Source organism: Natrix helvetica (assembly GCF_964273705.1).
Source record: "Natrix helvetica genome assembly, chromosome: 1".
Taxonomy (NCBI): Eukaryota; Metazoa; Chordata; class Lepidosauria; order Squamata; family Natricidae; genus Natrix; species Natrix helvetica.
The window spans coordinates 54,836,238-54,861,063 of NC_138548.1; the positions used below are offsets into that span (position 1 = coordinate 54,836,238).

A 24,826-nucleotide genomic window follows, 5' to 3' on the forward strand; every position below is an offset into this window, starting at 1 on the left:
ACTTTCCTTCCATTAAAACCCACTCTTGTCAATACTATGAAATGTTCTCACGTCCAGAAGCTCTTATCGTTTTTGTTTCCTTTGCTAATTCTCTTTCATTGTAAAGTAGCAAATCAATAAAACGTTTAGGTTTATTCCTTTGCCATGTAAACCCAAATTACTTATTCCAAAATAAAATTAACTAAATAAAAACATGTCATTGCTTTTTTCATATATCCTGTAATATTAATATTTTAATATTAATATTAAAATATTGTGTGGTCATGCCATGTATCCATGTATACTTTTTAAAAAAAATGTTCAATTTGTTCATCTAAGCCCTACTAGCTAGCTAAAACCATTCTTGTTTATTATATTTCAGTTGTTACAACTTTTAAGCTTACTATTTACTAGTATGCCTTTAACGTGAGGATATAAGGAGGAAAATGTAGCATCTGCATTGTGTTATATATTTATGCTAAAACTGTAATTTTAATTAATTTCCTTTTTTAAAAAAAGGACTACCCAAAGAGAGAACGATAAACCACCCACAAACCCTTTGGAAAGATTCTACTTCAACATCACTAGATGCATGGAGATTGCATATATATTAAACAAAGGAGTAAACATCACAAAACTTTCTTCTGCTTGATGAACCTATCACATAGTTAAACATATTTACATATTGTGTGCATATGGGATACTGCATTCTCCATTGCTTACACATGCTGAGAAAATGTGGAATACACAACACTTTGCATTTGGCTTGCATGCCATTCCTAACTGTTAACAGACTTTTCCAGTTGTTTTGGACAACAGCACCAAAGTCCTTTGCTATTAGCCATTCTGGTCAGAACTAAAGTTGAAAGTTGAAGAGTGAAACATCTAATAGGTAATGAATTAGGTTCTTAATTTCTGTCCCAAGATAAAGAAGAGACTTCTTCCAATCCACCTAAAATAGTAATTTGCTTGCTGCCACTCTGTATTTGCTCTGCTCAATCGCTTGAGTAATTGTTAAATACAGTTAAGCAATTTAGCTGCATTTCAGTAACTAAAAATCTCTACCAGATTTTAACATTATCAAAATATTAACAATATTCCTATAAACAGAATTCAACCATTATTCTTACCGATTCGCACTCTCCAGGAGCAGGAACTTCTGAAATAAGTGTAAAGAACTGGCTGTAGGAAAAAGAAAAAAGTTGACAGCTACAATTGAAAGCTCATTCATTTCAAGCTTCAAATTGCATATAATATAAAAATCTTTTTGAAGGTTAAGCTGTAGAGACTAACAGGCCTAAGTAGCAAAAATCCAAAGTAGCACTGACTTTTAAGCAAAGAGATCAGTAAACCAATGGCAAGCTCAAAACTGTAATACTGTAAGATGGAATTGCAACTTTCATGCTGACTATGTGAAGTTGAATTACCGGTCACTAACAAAGGGCAGTTGAAATACTACATTTTTGAAGAATCTTCCATCATTGTTATTTGTTTCATGAAATTTTGAAAGAAGATCATACACAGAGAAGATTGTTGAGAGGGTTGCAGCTACTGCTTTAAAAAGGAGAAGGCTCTGAAGCCAAAGGACGAAGATTAGAGCAGCTACTGCTCTAAAACAGAGAACTATGAAAGTGTGTTTAAAAAAAAAAACATTTCATGAATGCAATGACAGCTTGTGAGCTGTATAAAAAAAATTCCCACTTTATTCTCACCTTTTTGGAAGTCTCCATGCTAAGTACAGAGTCCAAATAGAGTACAGTATTCCTCAGAATGAAAGCTAGCTGAGATAGTCTTGGCTGGGGCGGGGAACAGGAGCTTCACTTACAGCCAATCACAGCTGTCTGAATGCAGAGGAGCAAAAAAATTACAACAGCTCGTTCCTCCACAGATTTTAATCTAACATATTGGGGGGGGGGGGGGGGAAACACAAGCAACAACGCCATATTCTGCTCAACAGAAATGCATTTTTGTTTTACAGAATTGGCTAACCCTTCCCGCATTCCTAAGTTATCTGCATTTTCTTCAATTGCATAATTCAATTCTTACAGGATTCAAAGCATTCTGAAAAGCCAGGAAATAGAAAAACAGAAGGCATAAGGAAATAATTGATGGAGCAGAATAGTATCTATTTGCTCCATTTTTTTTCTGCACTGATCTCCAGAAGCAGAACTTGAGGGGCTGTAGCCCCTTTCTCTTACTATTTCCAAGCCCTTCTTACTGAGATGCATCAGGACCTGCACATGATGCAGCATAAAGACACTTTTTAAAAGGAAAATAGAAAGAAGCTTAAGTTACTGCTGTGATTGAATTTCCTATATAGGTAGTCCTTGACTTACGACCACAACTGAGCCCAAAGTTTTTGTTGCTAAGTGAAACATTTGTTAAGTGAATTTTGCTCCATTTTACAATCTTTTGTGCTGCAGTTGTTAAGTGAATAACAAATAAGCAGGGGATTGTGGTCCAAAATGAAGAACTTACTTCGGAAAGGCAAAAGTGTGAATCAGGTATCACACATCAGTCGCACAAGAGCATGGTATCCAAAAAGAGAAGTCACCTTCTGGTTGGTGATTCAATCATAAGGGACATACATTTAGGAAAGGATATAGCTTTTGAGGAGCCATGAGCCGCGGGAGCCAGTAGGAAGGTGGCGGAGGGCAGCAGGGGAAAAAAAAGCCTCATCGCTTCTCAAAAGCAATGTGAGGAGCCGCTGCCACCGCCACCACCGCCTAAGCTCTCTAGGGAGCCCAGCCGAGCGGGAGCTCTGAAAGCGAAACCTCTCTCCTTTCCAGCCATCACGATCTCTGCAGCCCCCTCTTTGCCTGCCCCATTTTCAGATGACCCAGTGGCTACATTCGGCTTACAGGACGCACTCAGATTTTTACCCTCTTTTTTGGAGTAAAAAAGTGCGTCTTATAAGGCGAAAAATACGGTAATGGTGAAAAAAGTAAGGTTCTACATTTAGGCAAGGAAAATAAAATGCAGATGTTCAGTATAGGTGGTACCTTGCTCAACAGTAGTAACTGTGAGAGGGATCTTGGAGTCCTAGTGGACAACCATTTAAATATGAGGCAGCAGTGTGCAGCAGCTGCCAAAAAAGCCAACACAGTTCTAGGCTGCATAAACAGAGGGATAGAATCAAGATCACGTGAAGTGTTAATACCACTTTATAATGCCTTAGTAAGGCCACACTTGGAATACTGCATTCAGTTTTGGTCGCCACAATGTAAAAAAGATGTGGAGACTCTAGAAAGAGTGCAGAGAAGAGCAACAAAGATGATTAGGGGACTGGAGACTAAAATATATGAAGGATGGTTGTAGGAACTGAGTATGTCTAGTATAATAGAAAGAAGGACTCGAGGAGACATGATAGCAGTGTCCCAATATCTCAGGGGTTGCCACAAAGAAGAGGGAGTCAAACTATTCTCCAAGGCACCTGAGGGTAGAACAAGAAGCAATGGGTGGAAACTGATCAAGGGGAGAAGCAACTTAGAACTGTGGAGAAACTTCCTGATAGTTAAAATAATTAATCAGTGGAACAGCTTGCCTCCAGAAGTTGTGAATGCCCCAACACTGGAAGTCTTTAAGAAGCCATTTGTCTGAAATGGTATCGGGTTTCCTGCCTAGGCAGGGGGTTGGACTAGAAGACCTCCAAGGTCCCTTCCAACTCTGCTGTTGTATTGCATTGTACTGAATCACTACAATTGTTAAAGTAGCAATACCATTGTTAAGCAAGTTGGCTTCCCCATTGACTTTACTCGTAAGGTCACAAAAAGGGATCACATGATTCTGGGATACAGTTGTGATCCCTTTTTGCAACCTTCTTACAATATGAGCCAGTTGCCAAGCATCTGAATGTTGATCACATGACCACAGGATTGCTGCAATGGTTGTAAGTGTGAAAATCAGTCACAAGTCACTTTCTTCAATGCTTTTATAACTTTGAACAGTCGTTAAATGAACTGTTGTAAATTGAGGACTACCTGTATGCTGTTGACTTTATGATATTCTTACTGGAAAATATAGCTTGTGGTTATGCGTGTTTAGAAATCAAAATGATTTGCTAGCCACAATGTTGAAGCATTTATATTACTTGTTTATTAGCGAAAAAACCATTTGACTTGAGAAAGGATCTCTTGCCAGTGACTCTAATAGGAAACTGATAAAAAGGATACTAGAAGCCCTAGTACGAATCATAGTTACTTTTTCTCAGCCAAAGAGAAACAAAAATAGATCAAGATCCTTGAAGGCGATTTTCAGTCACATCTGCATTCCGTTTATTTACAAATTTCTACATCTAAATCTTGTCTTAAAACCGTGGGACGGACGATGGCTCAGAATTGTGGGGAATCTTCATCATTTGGCTTCAAAGCCTGCTCCTTCAAATAACCACTTCATTAAAAATCATGTTTCCTACAATGTGCATTGACACCTCTTGATCCAAATATTTTACATTAGTTGTTACTCTGCAATCATCACAGACTAGTAGCAATTAACCTAATAAAACTCCAAGAAACTCCATAAAAAAACCAGAAAAAAAGAATATAACCAGCAGTATTGGGCAAAATCAGAGTGATGCAAGCAACATTGCAATACAAGTCCTACTCCTTTTCTACATTGTGACACTGAACGCATGCTTCAAGGATTTTTTTTGCCATTTTAATGAAAGCAGTCAGAGCCAACAGATTTCATTCAATGTAATCGCCCTTTGATTCATTACGTGCCATCAATCCGCTATAGGCTTCTAATGACCACATAAATTTTTCTCCATGATAATCCATAAGGTAGAATAAACATGTATTTATCACACACACACACATTAACTAGTTGTAGATTCAAACAAGGTTATGTGCCTTGGTTTTTTTTTTTTAATGGGTATACATTTAATTTTATAAATTTAAATTATGATGCATTGCTTTTTGTTTTCATATTTATTCATTTCAGTCAACACAATACATAACTTGATTCATATAGACCAGGGGTGTCCAAACTTGGCAACTTTAAGACTTGTGGACTTCAACACCCAGAATTCCCCAGCCAGCTGCTGGCTGGGGAATTCTGGGAGTTGAAGTCCACAAGTCTTAAAGTTGCCAAGTTTGGACACCCCTGTTGTAAGTACTCTTCAGGCTCCAAGTTTGAGATTCCTGATTTAGAGAGCATGATTAGTAGCCATTTTCCATCCCATTCTTGAAGGCCATCGCACGTAGTAAAAAAATAATTAATGCCCACATGTTTTAGTCATCTGAATGACTTATGGAAATATCAGTAGAACGACTGACAATGACCTTTTCACACTTGACTGACCTGCTGCTGCCTTGCTCCCACTCCTTCAGGATACAGGTGCCAGTGGGAGTGAAGGTATCCTCCTGCCATGCAAAGGTTCTTCAGTGTTATCACAGAGCCATATGCTACATCTAAAAAAAACCCCCCAAGGGTTGCATTTACAACCATAGATTACTGCTTTTTCCCCTTCCATTCAATTGTGTCTCATTCTCAGAGACCGCCTGAACAAGTTTTGAATAAGTTACTGCTTATTCAACAAGCCATAATTGTAGGTTAGTGAATCAGGTTGATGAGTCTCATGAAGTTGTCAAACAGCATTACATTTACATGAAAGATGCTCAAACGGGGCTGAATTATCTAGACAGATTGATCTGTTTTATATCTATTTAGCAGTTTTCTGAACAAGGAACACTAGGAAGGAGGTAGTGGTAAACCACTTCAGAAAAAACGTGCCAAAAAACTTGTTCAGGCGGTCTCTGAGAACGAGACACAATTGAATGGAAGGGGAAAAAGCAGTAATCTATGGTTGTAAATGCAACCCTTGGTTTTTTTTTTAGATGTAGCATATGGCTCTGTGATAACACTGAAGAACCTTCGCATGGCAGGAGGATACCTTCACTCCCACTGGCACCTGTATCCTGAAGGAGTGGGAGCAAGGCAGCAGCAGGTCAGTCAAGTGTGAAAAGGTCATTTTCCATCGTTCTACTGATATTTCCATAAGTCATTCCGATGAGTAAAACATGTGGGCATTAGTTATTTTTTTACTACGTGCGATGGCCTTCAAGACTGAGATGGAAAATGGCTACTAGTCATGCTCTCTAAATCAGGAATCTCAAACTTGGAGCCTGAAGAGTACTTACAACAGGGGTGTCCAAACTTGGGAACTTTAAGACTTGTGGACTTCAACTCCCAGAATTCCCCAGCCAGCTGCTGGCTGGGGAATTCTGGGAGTTGAAGTCCACAAGTCTTAAAGTTCCCAAGTTTGGACACCCCTGATATAGACCTATCACTACTTGTATGTTATTAGCACATTCACAAGCATGTACAGGTAGCATGTACATAAGTCCTCGACTTATGACCACAACTGATTCCAAAATTTATGCTGCTAAGTGAAACATCTGTTAAGTGAGTTTTGCCCCATTTTATGACTTTTCCTGCCATTGCTGTTAAGTGATTCATTGCAATTGTTAAGTTTGTAACAGGGCTGTTAAGTGAATCTGGCTTCCCCATTGACTGCTTGCCAGGCCGCAAAAGGAGATCACATGACCCCAGGACACTGCAACTGTCATAAATATGAAGCAGTTGTCAAGCATCTGAATTTTGATCTGAAAATGGGGATGCTGCAACAGTCTAAGTATGAAAAATGATCATAAGTTGCTTTTTTCAGTGCCGTTGTAACTTTGAATGGTCACTAAATCAACTATTGTAAATCAAGAACTACCTGCATTTCAATCTTCACTTGTTGGCCTAGCATTTCCATCACTAATGTATGATCCATTTTGTTTCCTACTGTATGAAATACTGTACACTGTTGGAACCTAACTAACTAGGCATATTCACATGATACATCAATGGCCAAATGTGGTTTCCATGATGTTGGATGATTCATCTTCTTAGTTCCATGGCTGCAAACATCCATCTATGCTTCATATGCTAGCAGGAAAGCTATGTAAACCTGATGCAATGATTATTTTTGCTTGGAATAAAGTTGAGAGGGAATCTTCTGGTAAGTTTTCCCTCAGGTTTATTTTAATCATAAACAATCTTTACACCAAGTTTAAGTGAGATGTCATTGGAAAAGAGTGGAAGGTTTGCAGCTAGGATATTTAGCCCGAGTCCTCAGGAGTTCTTGCAGCCAAGCTGAGATTGGTAGTGATGGTCATGTCACATTCACCGAACACACAATGTTGCATATTTTATACTTGTGTGTTTGAAGTACGTGAAATGTATGTGAAAACTGCCACAAAGCAAATATGTCACTTCATACTGCTAACCTCCTTCCTTCTCCCAGAAATGTAGAAACTCTCAACAGTAGCTTTCCTACACTGGAAAAGGCAAATGATTTTAACAAAATGCATAATAACATGTCCATTTAATATGCCTTAATTACCTATTAGTGACCAGCACTCCAGTTCATTTTGATGTTCAGTCAGGGTGTTAAAATAATTCCAGTAAACTGTTTTTGAAGGAGTAGGCACTAATGAAATTAAAATCCCATTATCTATAATGGTTACTAGAGGTTGAGATTAGTTGAATAAAATGTCATTGACCCCACTTATATTTTAACCGGAATACCCCAACAGCCCCAATCTTCCTGCCTGGCTCCCCAACTTTCCCTTTATCTCTTCCCCAGACTCACAACTTGCCATTATATCATCCTCAGCCTATAAATAAGGGCTCTGAAAGTGCTGTTTAATTATAGTATTTCTCCTCTCATTTTGATAATGTCAAATGACAGCTTCTGAAGCCAAAACTTTGGAATTAAAGTCACCAACTCTAGTGGCTATGACTAGAAGTACTCTATACTAAGAGTGGGCTGAAAGGAACATACACAGGCCTTCCTACGTGTCACTGATCAGCTTCCATCTCAGTCTTTGCCATTTCCATTAGCACTTTACTTTGGCTACAGAAGAGGAAGGGAATAGGTAGCAAGATAGGCCTTATATGTACATATTTTAAGTCTGCTAACCTTCTACCCCACATTTTTGATACCACTTTTTCTCCAAAGTCGCTTAGAGACAAAGAAAGCAGAGAGCCCTCCTCTCCCATTTCACTTGAGAAAGTCAAGTGTTTTTCCCTACTCTGATTTACCTGCACTTTAAAATGTACTGTTATTTTGGACACAGCAGTCCTCTTTTTCTGGGCTTTGCTCTTATTTGCCAGTTTGGGGACATTTTTCAGGTATACTCACTTTCTTCCCTCTCCAAAGAAATTAGGTCACCCAGCAGCTGGTCAGTTCCAGTTCTCTGCTTCACAGAAGAGAGAGCCAGCTTGGTGTATTGATTAAGGTACTAACTAGTCCTTCCTTAGGCAGCAAACCAGCTGGGTCACCTTGACCCAACACCCCCCTCTCAGCCCTAGGAAGCAGGCAAGGCAAACAACTTCAGAAATCTTATGAGGGAAAACTGCAAGGATCTGTCCACCCAGTCACAACTGACTCAATAGCATACAAAGAGTTGCTACAGAATTACAGGTAGTCTCAATTTACGACCACAACTGAACCCAAATTTTATGTTGAAGTGAGTTTTGTCCCATTTTATGACTTTTCTTGCCCCATTTGTTAAGTGAATCACTGCAGTTGTTAAATTAGTAACACAGCTGTTATGCAAATCTGGTTTCCCATTGATTTTGCTTGTCAGAAGGTCGCAAAAGGAGATCATGTGACTCTTGGAAACTGCAACCGTCATGTCTCAGTTGTCAAGCATACAAATGTAAATCACATGACTATGGGGATGCTACAACAGTCATAAGTATGACAAATGGTCATGCCACTTTTTTTCAGTGCTGTTGTAATTTCGAATGGCCACTAAAAGAATTGTTTTAAGTCAAGGACTACCTGTATCTAATTGCACAACCATAACAGGATCTGCTTGATTTTCTAGTTATGTCAACCCTAATAACTTTCTCTTTTCTTTTTTCTTTTTCTTCTTATGCCCAAATTGTCTTTAGGAGGTGAGGCAGTTGAGTGTCCTGAAAAACACTGGTCTAATTTGTGTTTCATTGATCTACTCACAGAGGCTTTCTCTGGTGCTGTAGATATAATAGAGGAGGAGGGCAGGGAAGCCACAGAAAAAAATAATCTTTCTATATAGTAGCACGCTCATAAACCAAGAATCCAGGACAGAGCAAAGGCAATAATGAAGGATAGGAATGTCAATAGGTAAGATGGATAATACGATTTGGGCCAACTCAAGTAGAGGGTAGCTTCTACAGTGGAGAAGAACTGGATTCTAGGAATTCTAGGAATTGCATTTCCTAGAAGTTTATTTATGGACCCAACCTCTACCTCTGGCTTCAGATTTCAAATCCTCATTCAACTGCATGCAAAGATTGGCTGCAGTCCTAAAAGACTTCAGAATCTGCATTAACCTCGTCTGAACGGTTTAACTATTATTTTAAATATCTAAGTTAACTATTAACCATTAAACTCTTCAACGTAAACTCTTTTAAGTTGGATAATCAAACTGGAGTCGGGTTGTTAAAAAGATGTATTCAGGAAGACAGAAACCAACTACATCGTGATATTTTATCCGCGAAGCTGCCAGGGGAAGGCAGGCAGTAGTAACAAATACCTTTGCTAAAGCGGCACACATTTCGCACTCTCCGCATTGACACGTATCTCCTTCGGAGGAGGGAGCCAGGCTCCTTCAACAATGGGCGTGGCCTCGGTCGCCTCACGTTCCGCGTTGTAATATTAGTATTAGCTAGCAACGGACCCAATGAATTACGCCATTTCGGCGAATTGTTGGGATTATGGGAGTTGTAGTTTCATCTCTTCCCCAGTTTTTCTCTGTAATTTTGAAGAGCAACATGAATACCGTAATATGCCAGGACCTTTTTAATAGCTTTATTTATCTGTTCAATTTCTAAGGCCACCCGTCTTAGTCAATGACTCATATGCTTTGGATAGAAGCATTATGTATTTTAGTATAGTATAGCTTAAATTAATGAATATATTATTCAGAAAGTAAATATGTTACCTATTGGGAGTGAATACAACTTTGTTCATTAGGTTCACTGTAATTGGAGTGCTTTTATTTTTCTTGATCCTTTCCAGTATTATTTTTATTACTGTCCTTTTTCACTATTAAGAAATGCACTTGATTTCATAACACAGAATAAAGCTTGAGAGTCTTATAGAAGAAACTGGCCGATTGCTTTGGTTCTTGGGATTGAGATGGGCAAAGGCTCCTACTCCATAGATATTTCAAGCAATAGCTATATCCTTGTGAAATTGTAATCATGTTATTAGATTTCTTTCATATGAGGAAGCTTAAGGACACAAAAAATAATGGTGAAATACAAATTTAAAAGTTGCTTCTATCAAATTTACCCGAAATCTTCTCTTCCATTTGCACGCGCGCGCACACACACACACACACACACACAGACAAACTTTAACTACTTGGTAGCAGGCAATATCATGGTTAGGCAAGGGACAAAGAACTGGCAGTAGACTCAAAAGAAACAGTTAAATGATTTGAAGGAGTTTGCAAGCACTTTCTCAGGCTAAAATTTTATTTATTCAGATTGCTAGCATATTTGAAAAGGTGCTTCCAGAATCCTGATCTTGGCCTACATTTAACTAGGGTTAAACTAATATTTACTAAACCACCACCACTACCACCACTACTACTACTACATCCTAAAGGTAAAGGTAAAGGGTCCCCTCACACATATGTGCTAGTCATTCCCGACTCTAGGGGATGGTGCTCACCACCGTTTCAAAGCCGAAGAGCCAGCACTGTCCGAAGACGTCTCTGTGGTCATCTGTCCGGCATGACTAAATGCCGAAGGCGCACGGAATGTTCTTACCTTCTCACCAAAGGTGGTCCCTATTTCTCTACATGCACTTTTACATGCTTTCGAACTGCTAGGTTGGCAGAAGCTGGGACACGTAACAGGAGATCACTCTGTTACGTGCCGCTAGGGATTCAAACCGCTGAACTGCTGACCTTTCTGATCAACAAGCTGAGAGTCTTAGCCACTGAGCCACCGCGTCCCAGACTACTACCTCCTGCAATGATTTAAAGGACAAAAGTAAAAAAAAAGAATTGGCTAAGCATCCAGGAATATTCAAGTAAGTGGCCTGAAAAAATTCCAATTAAACTAGGCTGCCAGATATGTTTGCTGTATGTTGAAACTATGAAGACACTATACTCTAATACTGAAAAACATTGTACATTGTGTATTTTGGATATTGACTCTAAGTTTCAAGTTACACCTATTTCAATCAGCTGGCCTGGCACTTTCTTAGTTTTACCTCCCGGGGATTTATTCATTTTAATTGGGTTTGGGGTTTTAATAAGCTTTTAATGTACTATATTTATTATTCTATATACAGTCTTACAACCTCCTTCACCTACGTATTTAATTATTTAACTGTTTTATGTATGTATTTTATAACGCATTTTAATGACTGTACACCGCCCCGAGTCCCTTTCGGGAGAGGGGGCGGTCTATAAATATGAATAATAAATAAATAAAATAAATTTAGGTGATACTTAATTCAATTGAGTTCTTACCCAAATGACAGCACATAAAATCTTGGCAGGGCTTTTCACATCTTCCTGATTATATAAAGTGAGCACATTACTTTTATAAGGGGATTTTTAATAATGAAAATCTCATCAAACTGAATTGTGATTAAAAGCAAGCTTAGGTCAAGCCATTTCACTGAATACAAAGTGTCAAGGAAGATCTAAATTACAGTTCCTCGTCTAATGGACATACAAAAAAGGTTAGTGCCTTATTTTTTTGCACTTGGGAGTGCTCAGAGATGTAGCAGCCAGAAAAAGATGTCACTGGCCCACTTTGAGGACAAGCAAATGATAAGTAAAAGAAGGTTTTGAGGTTTTGTTCAGTTCAACAAAATTAAGGCACTAGAGTATGATCCTAATAGTATAAAGGAGCCAGCTCATTGATGCTGATGGGAATGAGTTCTGAGGCATAACTTCATAGGAGTTCATAACCATATTTCAAGAACTACATTTCCCACAATGCCGTAAAAAGTCAGGTTTTTTTTTTTGTTTCCCTCACGTGGATGCAAATATACGACCCTTTTGCCCAACATGCCTCTCGAAGTGAACTCTACTTCCCGTGATGCGTTGCGCCGGATTACGGGAGCCGACAGGAGGCGCCTCCCATCAGGGCGCGAATGCCACAAGCCACGAACAAGAATTACCCGGCCGTGCTGGGCCTCCGGCAGCGAAAAACACTCAGACTGGCGAGTGCTCCTGTCTTGGCTCCCTCCGCCCGCGCGAGTCCAAGGCGGTTCTGGAGCCCCCTCGCCTTCGTCACTTTCCTAAGCTTTGCTACGCGCTTCTACCGGCTGCGGGAGCCGCCGCACATCTGGTATTGGGTTGCGGGATGCCATGGCGACGAGGGCGGGACTTTGCTTTAGAGGCGGGACTTGTCGGTGGAAGAGATTCTGCATTAGAGCTCACTTCAGATAGGAGAGTGGTTGTTTCCAGGTGACTCCTGCAGTCACTTGTTGATTAACCTGCCTTGGGGTCGTTTGCCCTGAAAGGCAGAATATAAGCAAAAGACACATTTTGGTCTCTTCTGTCCTCATGCGCATACATCATCTCTTGCATTTCTGTCCTCCAAACAACCTTATGAGTTGAGTTGGGTTAGGTTGGACTGGAGTAATTAGTCCAAAGGTAGCTTTATTTGAGTGAAGGTGCAAGTTAGGCTTTTGGTTTAATCTGGCTGTAAGCCCCAATACGTGGCGTAATCTAGAGGATAGAACAGCCAACCTAGAACAGATGAAATACAAGTATCTGATCTGGTTAAGTAAAATTCAAATATATCACGGTTCAGAACAGCATTTTTGACACAAAAGAAATGACCAAGATCCTTGCACTTCTGTTTATCTGTCAATATTGCACATTTTTAAGACACATTGTTGCACTCTTGAAAACATCACAAAAGAAAATATGAAAGTACAGAGACATTGAACTGAATTGTTTCAGTAAACAAACATTTGTAGCAGTGGTCAAGCATTGGTTCTGGAGTAAAAGAAGTGCTAATATGTTAAAAATGATAAATATCTGTGCAAGTCCATTCTAGGGCATTTTTTTTTTATTGAGGATATCTTGTGTGGAGAATTTTGAGGTATGACATTTAAACCTATGCAGCAGTGATCCTGTTTCTTGCTGTCATTAAATGGTATGCTGATTATTGTAATATATTATGGCTTGCTAATATATTATAATAAACAGTCCTGCAATTTAGTCCATCTCTGGTTGTTAGTTACTGCAAGTTGTTGTTGTTATTATTATTATTATTATTATTATTATTATTATTATTATTATTATTATTATTATTATTATTATTTCTTGGATTTCTAGACCGCCCCCTCTCCCAAAAAGGGACATAAGGCCTAGTAATACATGGTATTGTCTCTTGCCCCAAGGTATCTGCCTGGTTAATTCAATCCTGCAGAGTTTTTCATAGTTCCTTTAATTATACACAGTGTCATTCCAGGACTTCAGAAGCATGCCTTCTCTGTAGCAGCACCTGTCCCCTGGAATGAGATTCTCTTTTAGATCTGGGCAGCCCTTGCCCTGCAGGTATTTTGAAGGGCTTTTTAAGGCGTTTGGCAAGGGAGAATAATGCCTTTGCTTGGTTCCTGTCCATTTTGTTAGTCAAAATGATGCTTGCAACCTTGTAATGTTTACGAACTTTATGTAAGTATTATAATGAAGTAAACAAAAGTAAATAAGAGTGATCTAATCATACACAGTTATTCATATCAAAGCCTGTGCCTTAACATGAACTTAAGTTTGTCTAATTATAAATAGGATCCAATGACTGGGACATAATTTCTTGATTTATTTCTAGCAGGATGAATTGCAGAGTGCGCTTTTCCAAAATAGACACTATATTTTTACTGCACACTTTGATTCGTTTTCAGCTTTCATGCATATCCTGGCTATAAGACATGCTTGTGAAAGCTATGACCACAATTCTCTGTTTTTAATTTTTGTGGGCGTGTCAGCCTCCTAAAAACAAGTTTGTAGATTTTAGAGATGCTTAATTATGCACCCTCTTTTGAAGGAAATGAAGATATGGGGTAAAAGTCAATGTAATGGAGTTGCATATTTTAAAATTAAAGAACCATATACATTAATATGATCAAAGAGAATTCTTTACCTAGCCTTAGTAGAAACTAATTTGGAAAAATCAGCTGCTTTTTTCATGAACTACATGCAGAACTATTAAGAATTCATCATTCTAACAAATTAGAAGTAAACAAGAACAAAATATATGAATAAGTATGAAGTTTAAACCCTGATAATGACCTTACATTACTTTTGTCTTTTTATAGCTGGGATGAAACACATTTTGGAAAGATGGGGAGTTATTATATTAACCGGACATTTTTCTTTGATGTCCATCCACCTTTGGGGAAGGTAAAAAGCTACCATAATATTTAACCTTTTTGAGATTTAGTTAATACTTTTGAAGATTCTTGGTGGAACATCGTTACTTCCTGTAAGCATTATAAACATTTCAGTGGATATTCTTTAAAATTACAGTAATTGTTTTAGTTTTAGAATTTGGATCTTGCTATCTGGTTGCTCTTTCATTCTTAGCTTGAACATGAGAAACAATCTGATTCGTTTTAGTGTTACTTGGTAAACTATTATTTAAAAATACTCAACTTTAAATTTTTTAATGCAGTTCCAGTCTAATGGAAGCGTGCTTTTAAATTGCAATTTATAATGTGACAAAAGGAGAAGTGCGGTGGCCTAGAGATGGAGCTCTCACCTCACAATCAGGAGGCTGTAAGTTCGATCCTAGGTAGAGGCAGATATTTCTTTCTCCGGGCACAATGAGAATATATCTGCTGAACAAAACTCTGCATTGGTGACAGGAAGGGCATCTGGCCAGTAAACAATCTGCTCCATTCAGTTTCCCAGACTGCACCCTATAAAGAGATTATGGGGTCATTAAAAGAAGATGAATGTGACAAAAGGAGGAAAGTATTCAGTAACTGACTAGAGAGTAATCATACAAAATTCTGAATTTTAAAAGTAAATATGAATCTAATTTTAAATTTTTGACCTACCTTCACCCATTATATTTTGAAGTTCAATTTCCAGACTTGAAAATGTATGCATTTTTAAAACATTTTATTTCATAATTAGAATTTCCAGAATTTTTTCATGCATAAAATTTTATAATATAGGAAGTTTGAGATATCACTATTGCTGACATTAACTATTTTCTGAGGGCCAGTATTTATAGTGTATCATTACTCTTTAACATAGTTAAGCACAAGGTTCATTTTTAAAAGTAATGAGCTGTAGGCAATACTTTATATTTACTTATCAAATGACATTTGCTTTGATCTGATAAACTTTTGAATTGTCTTCTGCTTTGCTGATATTGTTCCTTTTCATTCCTAGATGTTAATAGGACTTGCTGGCTATCTGAGTGGCTACGATGGGACTTTTCCTTTCCAGAAGCCTGGGGACAAATATGAACATCATAACTATATAGGAATGAGAGCAGTAAGGTTATAAATCTATACTTGGAGAATAGTGGCAGTTTTTTCTTTTTAGTTCTAATAGAGCCAGAATTTATTATGCCTGAGACTCCTGTCTTGGAAAACCTCTTAATTCAGGGGTGAAACAGTTTTTTTTCTACCAGTTCTTTTTTCTACCTGTTCTAGAAGACTGGTATGGTCAGGAGTGGGCTTCAAAAATTTCAGCAATGGGTTCTCTGCCTGGTTGCTGGGTGGGTGTGGGCATGGCCTAGTCGACCTCCTGCACCACGGTGGGGAGGGAGGGGTTTTCACCTTCCCCAGGCTCTGGAGGCTTTCCTCGAGCCTCTGGGAGAGTGAAAACTGCCTCATCCGGGCTCTGGAGGCCAGAAACGGGCTCGTTTCTGGACCTCTGGTACTTCTGGGAGGCCTGTTTTCGCTCCCTAAGCCACTTCGCGGGCCCTGCACTTACCTCACATTCAAAATGGGCTGTGGGGGGGGGGTACTGGGAGGGGAGGGGCAGGATGGGAGGGGCCAGCCAGGGGTGGGATTTGGAGATTCTTCGAACCAGCCATATCGTTAGCTACGGGTTCTTCCGAACCCGGGCGAACCCATAACAGCCCATCCCTGAGTATGATGGTACCATCTATCATTGGGAGTGTCTTGAATTACTGATGAGGAAAGGAAATGTTAGATCCACTTTAGATTTTAAGAAGATATTTTGAAATAGCTTGTAATATAAGCCTCGTTTTTAAAAGAAATATTTCTTAAATAGTTTTCTATATGTTAAAATGAAATATTTTAATGAAACTTTTAAAATGTATAGGAATAAATAAGGGAGGTGAAATCTTTATTTTATTACTGCTGCTTTTTAGAGGGAAAGTTACTTCAATTTTTTTTAGCAAATTCTTAATTTGGGATGCCCGTATCTTGTTAATATGGATTAAATCTACGTATGGTGGAACTTTCTTTATCTCAGGCATGCCATTCTTTACTCGTGACTTTTAAGTAGTAACAATAGAGCTGATTGTTATATAAGCAGTTTGACTATTTTGGGACATACATATTAATGATGTTAGAGTGGAGTGAATAGATTTAAGGAATAGATTCAGTATTTGAAGAACTGTTCATGTACAAGATAAAGGAAATGAAGAAGAAATTGAAGAATTGTAACCAAGGTGTGTAGTATATAGCAGAACAAATTCCAGACATTGATTTTTTTTAAAAACAGATACTCTATTCACAATTAATTGGACAGTGTCAGTCAGTCACTAGATAGAGCCCTCGTGGCACAGTGATTATAATGCAGTATTGCAGGTTAACTCTGCTCACAGCCAGAAAGTTAAACCTCACAGGCTCAAGGTTAAGGTCCATCCTTCTGAGATCGGTAAAATGAGGACCCAGATTATTGGAGGCAATATGCTGACATTATAAACTGCTCAGAAAGTGCTGCAAAGCACTGTAGTGTGTTATATGTCTTAGTGCTATTGCTATAACAATGTTTTCTCACTCTATGAAATTAGGAAGCTATTACATTAGCAGAGTTTAAAGAGAATATCAATGAAGAGAGATGGGGGTGGAGGAGAACAGAACAAAAATTGGAATTTCAGTAGCTGAATTCCTGGGAAATAACAGGCTAACTGTACAGGTAGTCCATGACTTACAACCATTCACTTAGTGAGTGTTCAAAGTTACAATAGCACTGAAAAAGTGACTCACAACCATTCCTTGCACTTACGATCGTCACAGCATCTTCATGGTCACATGATCAAAATGTGGGTGTTTGGCAACCAGCATGTGTTTACCATCGTTGCTGTATCCCGAGGTCATGTGATTGCCATTTGGGGGGCCTTTCCAACCAGGTTCCCACAAACAAAGTCAGTGGGGGAAGCCGGATAATCTTAATGACCTTGTGAAGAATGCTTCTCTTCTCTTTTATTCAGTTCTGTGCCTTCCTTGGTTCATGCCTGATCCCCTTCTGCTACCTCACAGTGCTGGAGCTGTCCAGATCATTGCCTGCAGCAGTAATCACTGCTACCATCCTGATTTTTGGTAAGCAGCTGTTTTGTATGGCTTGGCCTGTGTTTGGTCTTCTCTGTTGTGACAGATTCAGTGAGATAATTGGCCAAGTCTGTATGCATCTTGTTCATACTTTATCTTATGCCAAACTTTGTAACCTGTTTACTGATAACAGACCATTATTATGAGGGATTCTCTATAGTGGCACTTCAGTTGTGGAAAAATTTGTGTAGAGATGTTTTGCCTCACAACTATATTATGGATTTTGCAGAAAATCTGATAGATATTTATCCATATGATTAAACTTTAATTTGTGGTTTAAGAAATCAGTGTTGTGTTTTATATCTAGTCTAACATGCATATTCCCATGCAGGCCTGGGAACTACAAACACAGAATCAATCAAGTGGCTGATTTGTTAGTGTTGTAGTTGTCATGGGTGGTGGGGTGAGGGTTTTTCCCCCAATGGGTGTTTATTATATGGTGGATTTTTTAAAAAAATATTGTAAGCCCCCTCAGAATCACCTATGTGTAAATTGGGCAGCTTTATAAATTTGTTTAATAAATAATACATATTTCCCCTCAAAGAAAGCCAGGTTTTTCACAAAACAATTCACCATTGAAAGAACATGTTTATTTTAGATTCACTGAGGTGCAGTCATCTTTTTCTGTCTTCTCTTTGTGTATGCAAGCGTGTGTGAAAGAGTAAGTTGGTGAGCATCTTAGGCTCAGAATATCTTTCTAAGTACAGTAATATCTCTGAAAATGAAAATGTTGGGATGACAATTTACTTTTAGATTCAGTATGATTATGTTCGACTAAGCATTGATAAATAATTTGAATGACAAAGCTAGTATATGTTTCTCTCATTTTTTTCAGACACTGGCTTCATTACAATCTCACAGTACATTCTTCTTGACCCCATTTTGATGTTCTTCCTCATGGGAGCTGTACTCAGTATGGTTAAATATAATTGCTATTCAGATAGGTAAGATGGCTGCGATTGATCATCTTACGAATTAGACATGCGCCCCTTATCTCTCTTACAGAGCATTCATATTTATTTATGTTGTAAGTTTTAACCTGGCATCATGACCCCAAAGAGCTCTGTGGAATACTTACAGTATAAAGTATAAAACTTGAAAGAGGCGGTGGTGAGGCCCCAACTTAAGAGTCCTTTCCTGGACCCAGTAGAGTTAGCCAATTATCGTCCTGTCTCCAACCTTCCCTTTTTAGCGAAGGTTGTTGAGAGTGTGGTGGCGCAACAGTTCCCTCGACACCTGGAGGAAATTACTTATCTAGACCCGCGCCAGTCCGGTTTTCGACCCGGCCACAGCACTGAGACGGCTTTGGTCGCGTTGGTGGATGATCTCTGGAGGGCGAAGGATGGGGGTTGTTCCTCCATCCTAGTCCTGTTAGATCTCTCAGCGGCTTTCGATACCATCGACCATGGTATCCTACTGCGTCGGCTGGAGGGGATGGGGGTGAGGGGCACCGTTTTGCGGTGGTTCTCCTCCTTCCTCTCCGGTCGGACGCAATGAGTGTTGGCGGGGGAGCAGAGGTCGACCCTGAGGCCGCTCACGTGCGGAGTGCCACAGGGGTCAGTCCTCTCACCTCTCCTGTTCAACACATACATGAAACCGCTGGGCGAGATCATTCGAGGATTCAGGGTTGAGTGCCATCTGTATGCAGATGACACTCAGCTATATATCTCTACCCCGAACCACCCCGACGAAGCCGTCGAGGTGATGTCCCGGTGTCTGGAAGCCGTGCGGGTCTGGATGGGTGACAACAGACTCAAGCTCAACCCTTCCAAGACGGAGTGGCTGTGGTTACCGGCGCCCCGCTTTAGCCAGTATGTTCCATCTCTGGCCATCAGAGGGGAACAACTGTCCCCGGTGGATAGGGCACGCAATTTGGGCGTCCTCCTAGATTCCCGGCTGTCGCTAGATGATCATGTGACAGCCGTGGCTAGGGCGGCGTTCCACCAGGTTCGCCTGGTGCGCCAATTGCGCCCCCTACTAGAGCGGGACGCTCTTCGCACAGTCACTCATGCCCTGGTGACTTCCCGTCTTGATTACTGCAATGCTCTCTACATGGGGCTCTCCTTGAGATGCACCCGAAGGCTCCAGCTGGTTCAGAATGCAGCCGCGCGGGTTATTATGGGGAGTACTAGGTACTCCCATGTAACACCTTTCCTGCGCGAGCTGCACTGGCTGCCTGTGGCTTTTTGGGTGCGTTTCAAGGTGCTGATTGTCATCTTTAAAGCGCTCCATGGCTCGGGACCTAGTTACCTGCGGGATCGCATTCTACCCCACACATCCCAATCCGCTCTCACAGAGAGGGACTCCTCCGGGTACCTTCCGCTAAGCAGTGCGGGCGGGCGGTGCCTAGGAATAGGGCCTTCTCTGTGATGGGCCCAACCCTCTGGAACGACCTCCCCCCCGATATTAGAACCACCTCGGACCTCCGCTCCTTCCGCAAGAAACTCAAGACCCACCTGTTTCGACTAGCCGGCCTGGCCTAATTGTAATTGTAATTGTACTTACAGGTAACACTCACTACTGACCTTCCTGGATGGCTTTTTAAATTTTAAATTTTGGGGTTTTAAATTGGTTTTAGAATTGTTTTTAATTATTTAATTAGTTTGGGTTGTATATACAGACGGTATGTTTGCGCTGTTTTGTCTGATGTTTTATGTTATGTTTTGTTGTTTTATACACGAACGGTCTGTACACCGCCCCGAGTCCCTACGGGGAGAGGGGGCGGTCTATAAATTTAATAAACCTAAACCTAAACCTAAAGCAACTATCATACCAAAATTCATCAAGAAAAATCAAGAGTTTGATAGGGGGCTACAGTAGCTCACGTGGTAAGACACTGGGCCTGCGTACTGCAGAGACCGGCGGCTCGATTCCCGTGAGCGAATAAGCCAAGTAGGGACAAGAAAGGAGCCTCCCCCAATTGCTTACCGGCATTCAGACATTGTGCGGATAAAGATATCAGCGCCCAAAAAAATTCCTTTCACAGAGGCAGCCATCCATCTCGGTAATCCCTGGCTAACGTGCCAGATGCTTAAAAACAAAAAGTTCGATAACATTATATATTATATGGTTAAAATGTAACAAAGAAGGGAAACAAATGAGAAAATAGAATATGCAATAGATTACATTCAAATTGTAAGCATTTGGTGACTCATAATACAACTGCTGAAACTAGCAGCTCATAGGATTGGAAAATAATTTTTTATTTCAAAAGGAAATATTGCTTTAATGCAAGTTATTGGTGTTGCTGTCTTTCCATTTGCTGCTATGCCACTATTGTTTTATAAAAACACTTAATCAAAGTGGCCATATGATACTGATAAGGTTGTGAAAGTTGAGGGCAGTCTGTGCTTCCTGTTGTGGTAGACCAGGGCTGTCAAACTCACAGCTCATGGGCCGGATGTGTCATGTGCTGGCCACACCCACACTCAGTTTAGTGAAGGGGAAAAAAGTCGTGATACACCACTTGATGACGCCATGATGACATGAGTTTGACACTCCTGTGGTAGACTCTATGGTTCTAAACAAATTGTAGAAGCTTTTAATAGGACCCTGCCTTACTTTCCCCTGTCAAGTAAAGTGAAAAGGATAGCTAGTAAGAAGAGGATGTTCATGGTGATACAGAGTGATCTATTAAATTTATTGCATCCCTGATTTTTCTATTTATTGGATATTAGAGCTAGCTAGAGATATCACAGCTTTTTAGCCCTGTTTATAATCATTATGTTTTATGAATTGAATTACTGTACATTTCTCATCTACTTTCATTCTCTCTAAAAATGTATTACCAAAGTACATTATCATATTATGTCTTTTATTATTTGCATTTATCACCCAATGCTGTCAACAATGCAACGACACTGAGTAATACTTATGTACTTTATAGTATATATGTAATAAATAAAACCATGAAAGTTGTTAAGAGAGTTTATCTGACAATTTTACCTACTTTGGCAACCTCAAGTTGTTGGGTGTGTGTGATTTTTTTAAAAAATTATTTTACTATTGCAGATGAGTAAGTCTTAGGGATGCTTGTTTGGAAAAAAGACTGTGATAAAAAGATAAAGAGGTTTAGAAAATATATGGAATAAAATGTCCTGCATTAAAAGTATAAACAGTGAAATGATTTTTAAGAGTATCTCAGAAAAAAATGAGTACATTTTGTTTTGATAAGTTCTCTGTCCATAGATGAAGTTTTCTACGTTAATTAGGTTTGTGTTCCTCCTTTTCTTCAGGAATACAAAATGGCAACCAGTAGTTTCTCCTTGTCTGTTTTTTCACAACAGCCCTGTGAGAGTAACAGTGGCTCACAGATACCATGAGCTTATGTGGTAAAGTGGGTACTTGAATCTGAGCCGCCTTCTTCCTGTGTACTGAGATATTATTTTTTAGTTGTAGCTATGTTTTGTGTGTATACATAGAAAAGACTCTGATTCTTTAGCAAGCATATTCCTGGTTACTTTCTTTGGCAACCTGTAGAACCTCTGGTCACGAACGTTTCTGACCATGATCAAATCGGGTTCCAACCAAAAAATTTACAAAATTTTTGAATCTGGTCAAGAACACACTCGGGTGGGGATCAAACATGGCCGTAGCCAATTTCCCCTTCTGCGCCATTTTTTTGTAAGCGCCAAATTTCCTGTGTTTCGGGTTGTGGTCAAAATTATGAAATGAATTATGGTCATGGCCAGAGGTTCTACTGTAGTAAGATGTTGCTTAAATAATCTCTCTAGATCAGATTTTGAATGGATATTTTTAGTATGGTTACTTTATTATGGTCGTGGACAGAATTACAAACAAAAGTACATGAAATATAAAACAAAACAAAACATTACAATTGGTGATGGGTTTATCAGTGGATAATCAAAGTCTGCCTAATTTTACAGGTAGTACAAAAATAATTAGCCATGTTGAACAAGAGTTAATCATGTTGATCTGATAACAGTATTTGATCAGCTTGCTTTATATATAATTATTGAGAAATTTTAATTTCCCCCAAGAAAAGATCACTATTTTACCCAAAATGGTGCCCTCTGTGTTTATTGGAACTGCAATTCCTACATTTTCCAGAGGAAAATACCTGGTTGGAGAAGGCTGATGTAGAATAGGCTTCTTGAATATGTACTTTTATAGTACTGTAATTTTGGTCCAACACATAAGATTCATGGGCTTATTTTTGCTACAAGGTTTTGAGAACTGTAGTCAAAATACCTGGGTGGACCAGGGTTAGGAAAGAACAATTTTGGAACCTGGTTCTATCTTTATGAGTTATTGATACCACCGTCCTTTTCTCTAGATTAAATGTAACTCTTACTATATCTCAGTGTGCCACTATCAGTCTGTTTTCAGCATTATTTTCTTTCAATTATAAATAGAATATATTTTGATAAAATTGTTGAACAAAACATTTTTTTCCAAAAATATGAAAAATTTTAAATTCTATATTTTACAGGTCTTTTACTGCTCCCTGGTGGTTCTGGCTGTGTTTGACTGGGGTGAACCTCGCTGGTGCAATGGGGGTGAAATTTGTTGGCCTTTTTGTTGTCCTTCTGGTTGGCGTGAATACTATCTGTGAACTTTGGGAGTTATTGGGAGACCTTAGTCTGTCACTGGTGAGCATGTAAAATTCATTAGTTTTTTAAACATTTGTATGAAAAAAGATAGTATTCTTAACAACAGATCACAAAATTGTAATGTATCAATTAGGTTACTGAATTCAGATTAAAACAACCTCAAACTCATATCTATACAGTTGGCTGAACTGTATAAACTTTCCCCTTGCATTACATTTCCACTTGAAATATTGTTGTAGCTCATTCCAAGACAATATTGCTCATTATATATATATATGTATTGTGTCACAACCCATGGTATGCCCAAATATGGAGGGAGCATACTGCTTCCCTTTTTCTGTCTTTCGGCTCACCCTAGGAGCCATCCAGGCAGAAAGCCATTTTTTAATGTTGCTTTTGTTACATTTGTGTTGCATTTGTGCTGATAAATAAATAAAGGGAGACTAGTATAGATCTATTTCAAGCTATTTAACTCTCATCAGCTAGCCATACCCTTACTGGGAATTGAACCTGGGCTGTATTACATATTAGGCAGTTGTATTAGCCAGTAAACCACAGGTTTTCCAGTAGAGTGGAGGGAGGGGTCACTGAAGGGTTATTACAGCCTGATTGGTCCATTTGACTGAGAGAAAACTTCTTAGCCTTCGGCTTCTCCCGTTGGCTCCCAGTTTCCTCTCAGTCAACAAGGTCCAAAAGACTCAAATTTGGTTCCCAGTGATTGTGAGTACTAAATTTAAAAAATTAATTGGTTCAATTGGACACTTTAAATCAAACAAATTACTTCGTAAAATAGAGCTGGCCCAATAGGACAAGCTATCGCAGTCCTAAATAGGCAGGGAAAGCAGCGCGGAGCAAAGCTCTTCCCACCTTACTCCCTGCGGGCTCTTTTCCCCCCGACTGATTCCTGGTGACTCGGGCGTGCCGGGGGACTTGCAGCTCATTTATCCTCCCCCGAGACGATTTCCTTGCCCTTGAAGCCGCAGCGCCGGCGGCCCCTTGCCGCGCGTGAAGACCGGCAGCCATTAAACGAGACCGCGCCGTCTCTACCGAGTCGGCGGTGCCCTCGGCGGCGGCGCGTGAACGAGACCGGAGCGCCAGCGGCTCTTGCCGGGCGTGAAGACCGGCGGAAGTAGCAAAAGGGCCGAGATTACTTGCCTTTTTAAACGGCGAGCCCTACAAGGTGCGGGGGAGGCAAGCGGCAGGCTCGGGCGCCATTTTAAACGGCCGCTCGAGAAGAAGACCAGCAAGCCTCAGCGGCGGCCATTTTGAACACGTGTTGGGCCTAGCCCTTCCACCCTCTACCGAGCCTCCGCCATTATTCAAAGCTCAAGTTGAGAGTTTCTCCCAGCAAGAGGCTTCTAGCTGCGACTGCTTCTTCTTCTATAATCATCAGAGCACGTGAGTGGGGCGATGGCAGCGAGATCTGAGGCAGCTCAAACCGCAACTCCCCAGGCCCAGGAAGATAAGTCAGGCCCCACTGCCCCAGCCAGGCCTCGTGTTTCTAGGCCTTCTGCGGAGGATCGCCCCTCCAGAGCCCTACAAAGGGATGAGCTTAGGCGTTCCAGGGCAATCGAGAAAGCGATTGAGAGGGCAGAAAAGAAGAAGGTCAGGGATCCCAGACCTAGATCTAGATCTCCCAGACCTGAGGCTCATAGTCATTCCCCTTCTGTCAACAGGGGGTTCAGCCCTTCCTCTCCCTCTTCCTCTTCATCCAGATCCG

The 24,826-nt window shown here is 40.0% G+C and overlaps 2 protein-coding genes across 7 annotated transcripts in view; one reads left to right on the forward strand and one right to left on the reverse strand.

The window, feature by feature from the left end:
- GSTZ1 (glutathione S-transferase zeta 1) overlaps positions 1-9,655 on the reverse strand; it is a 29,213-nt gene extending 19,558 nt beyond the window's left edge. For 2 of the 3 annotated variants that reach the window (XM_081938023.1, XM_081938022.1), the window contains exons 1-2: positions 9,552-9,655; positions 1,110-1,161 (exon numbers count right to left, since the gene is read on the reverse strand). In XM_081938023.1, coding sequence (XP_081794149.1) covers positions 1,110-1,161; positions 9,552-9,572 — 73 coding nt within the window. In that variant the 5' untranslated portion in view covers positions 9,573-9,655. Of the gene's footprint in view, positions 1-1,109; positions 1,162-1,691; positions 1,821-9,551 lie in introns of all 3 variants that reach the window. The other variant, XM_081938024.1, reaches the window with a different exon arrangement.
- A 486-nt stretch (positions 9,656-10,141) lies between these two features.
- The window catches only part of POMT2 (protein O-mannosyltransferase 2), a 36,470-nt gene continuing 21,785 nt past the window's right edge, over positions 10,142-24,826 (forward strand). The window contains exons 1-6 of one of the 4 annotated variants that reach the window (XM_081938019.1): positions 10,142-10,215; positions 14,312-14,396; positions 15,396-15,500; positions 17,416-17,524; positions 18,369-18,477; positions 22,986-23,145. In XM_081938019.1, the coding sequence (XP_081794145.1) occupies positions 10,157-10,215; positions 14,312-14,396; positions 15,396-15,500; positions 17,416-17,524; positions 18,369-18,477; positions 22,986-23,145 (627 nt within the window). In that variant the 5' untranslated portion in view covers positions 10,142-10,156. Of the gene's footprint in view, positions 10,216-12,059; positions 12,334-12,499; positions 12,642-13,364; positions 13,671-14,311; positions 14,397-15,395; positions 15,501-17,415; positions 17,525-18,368; positions 18,478-22,985; positions 23,146-24,826 lie in introns of those variants that run through there. The other 3 variants (XM_081938018.1, XM_081938021.1, XM_081938020.1) reach the window with 3 other exon arrangements.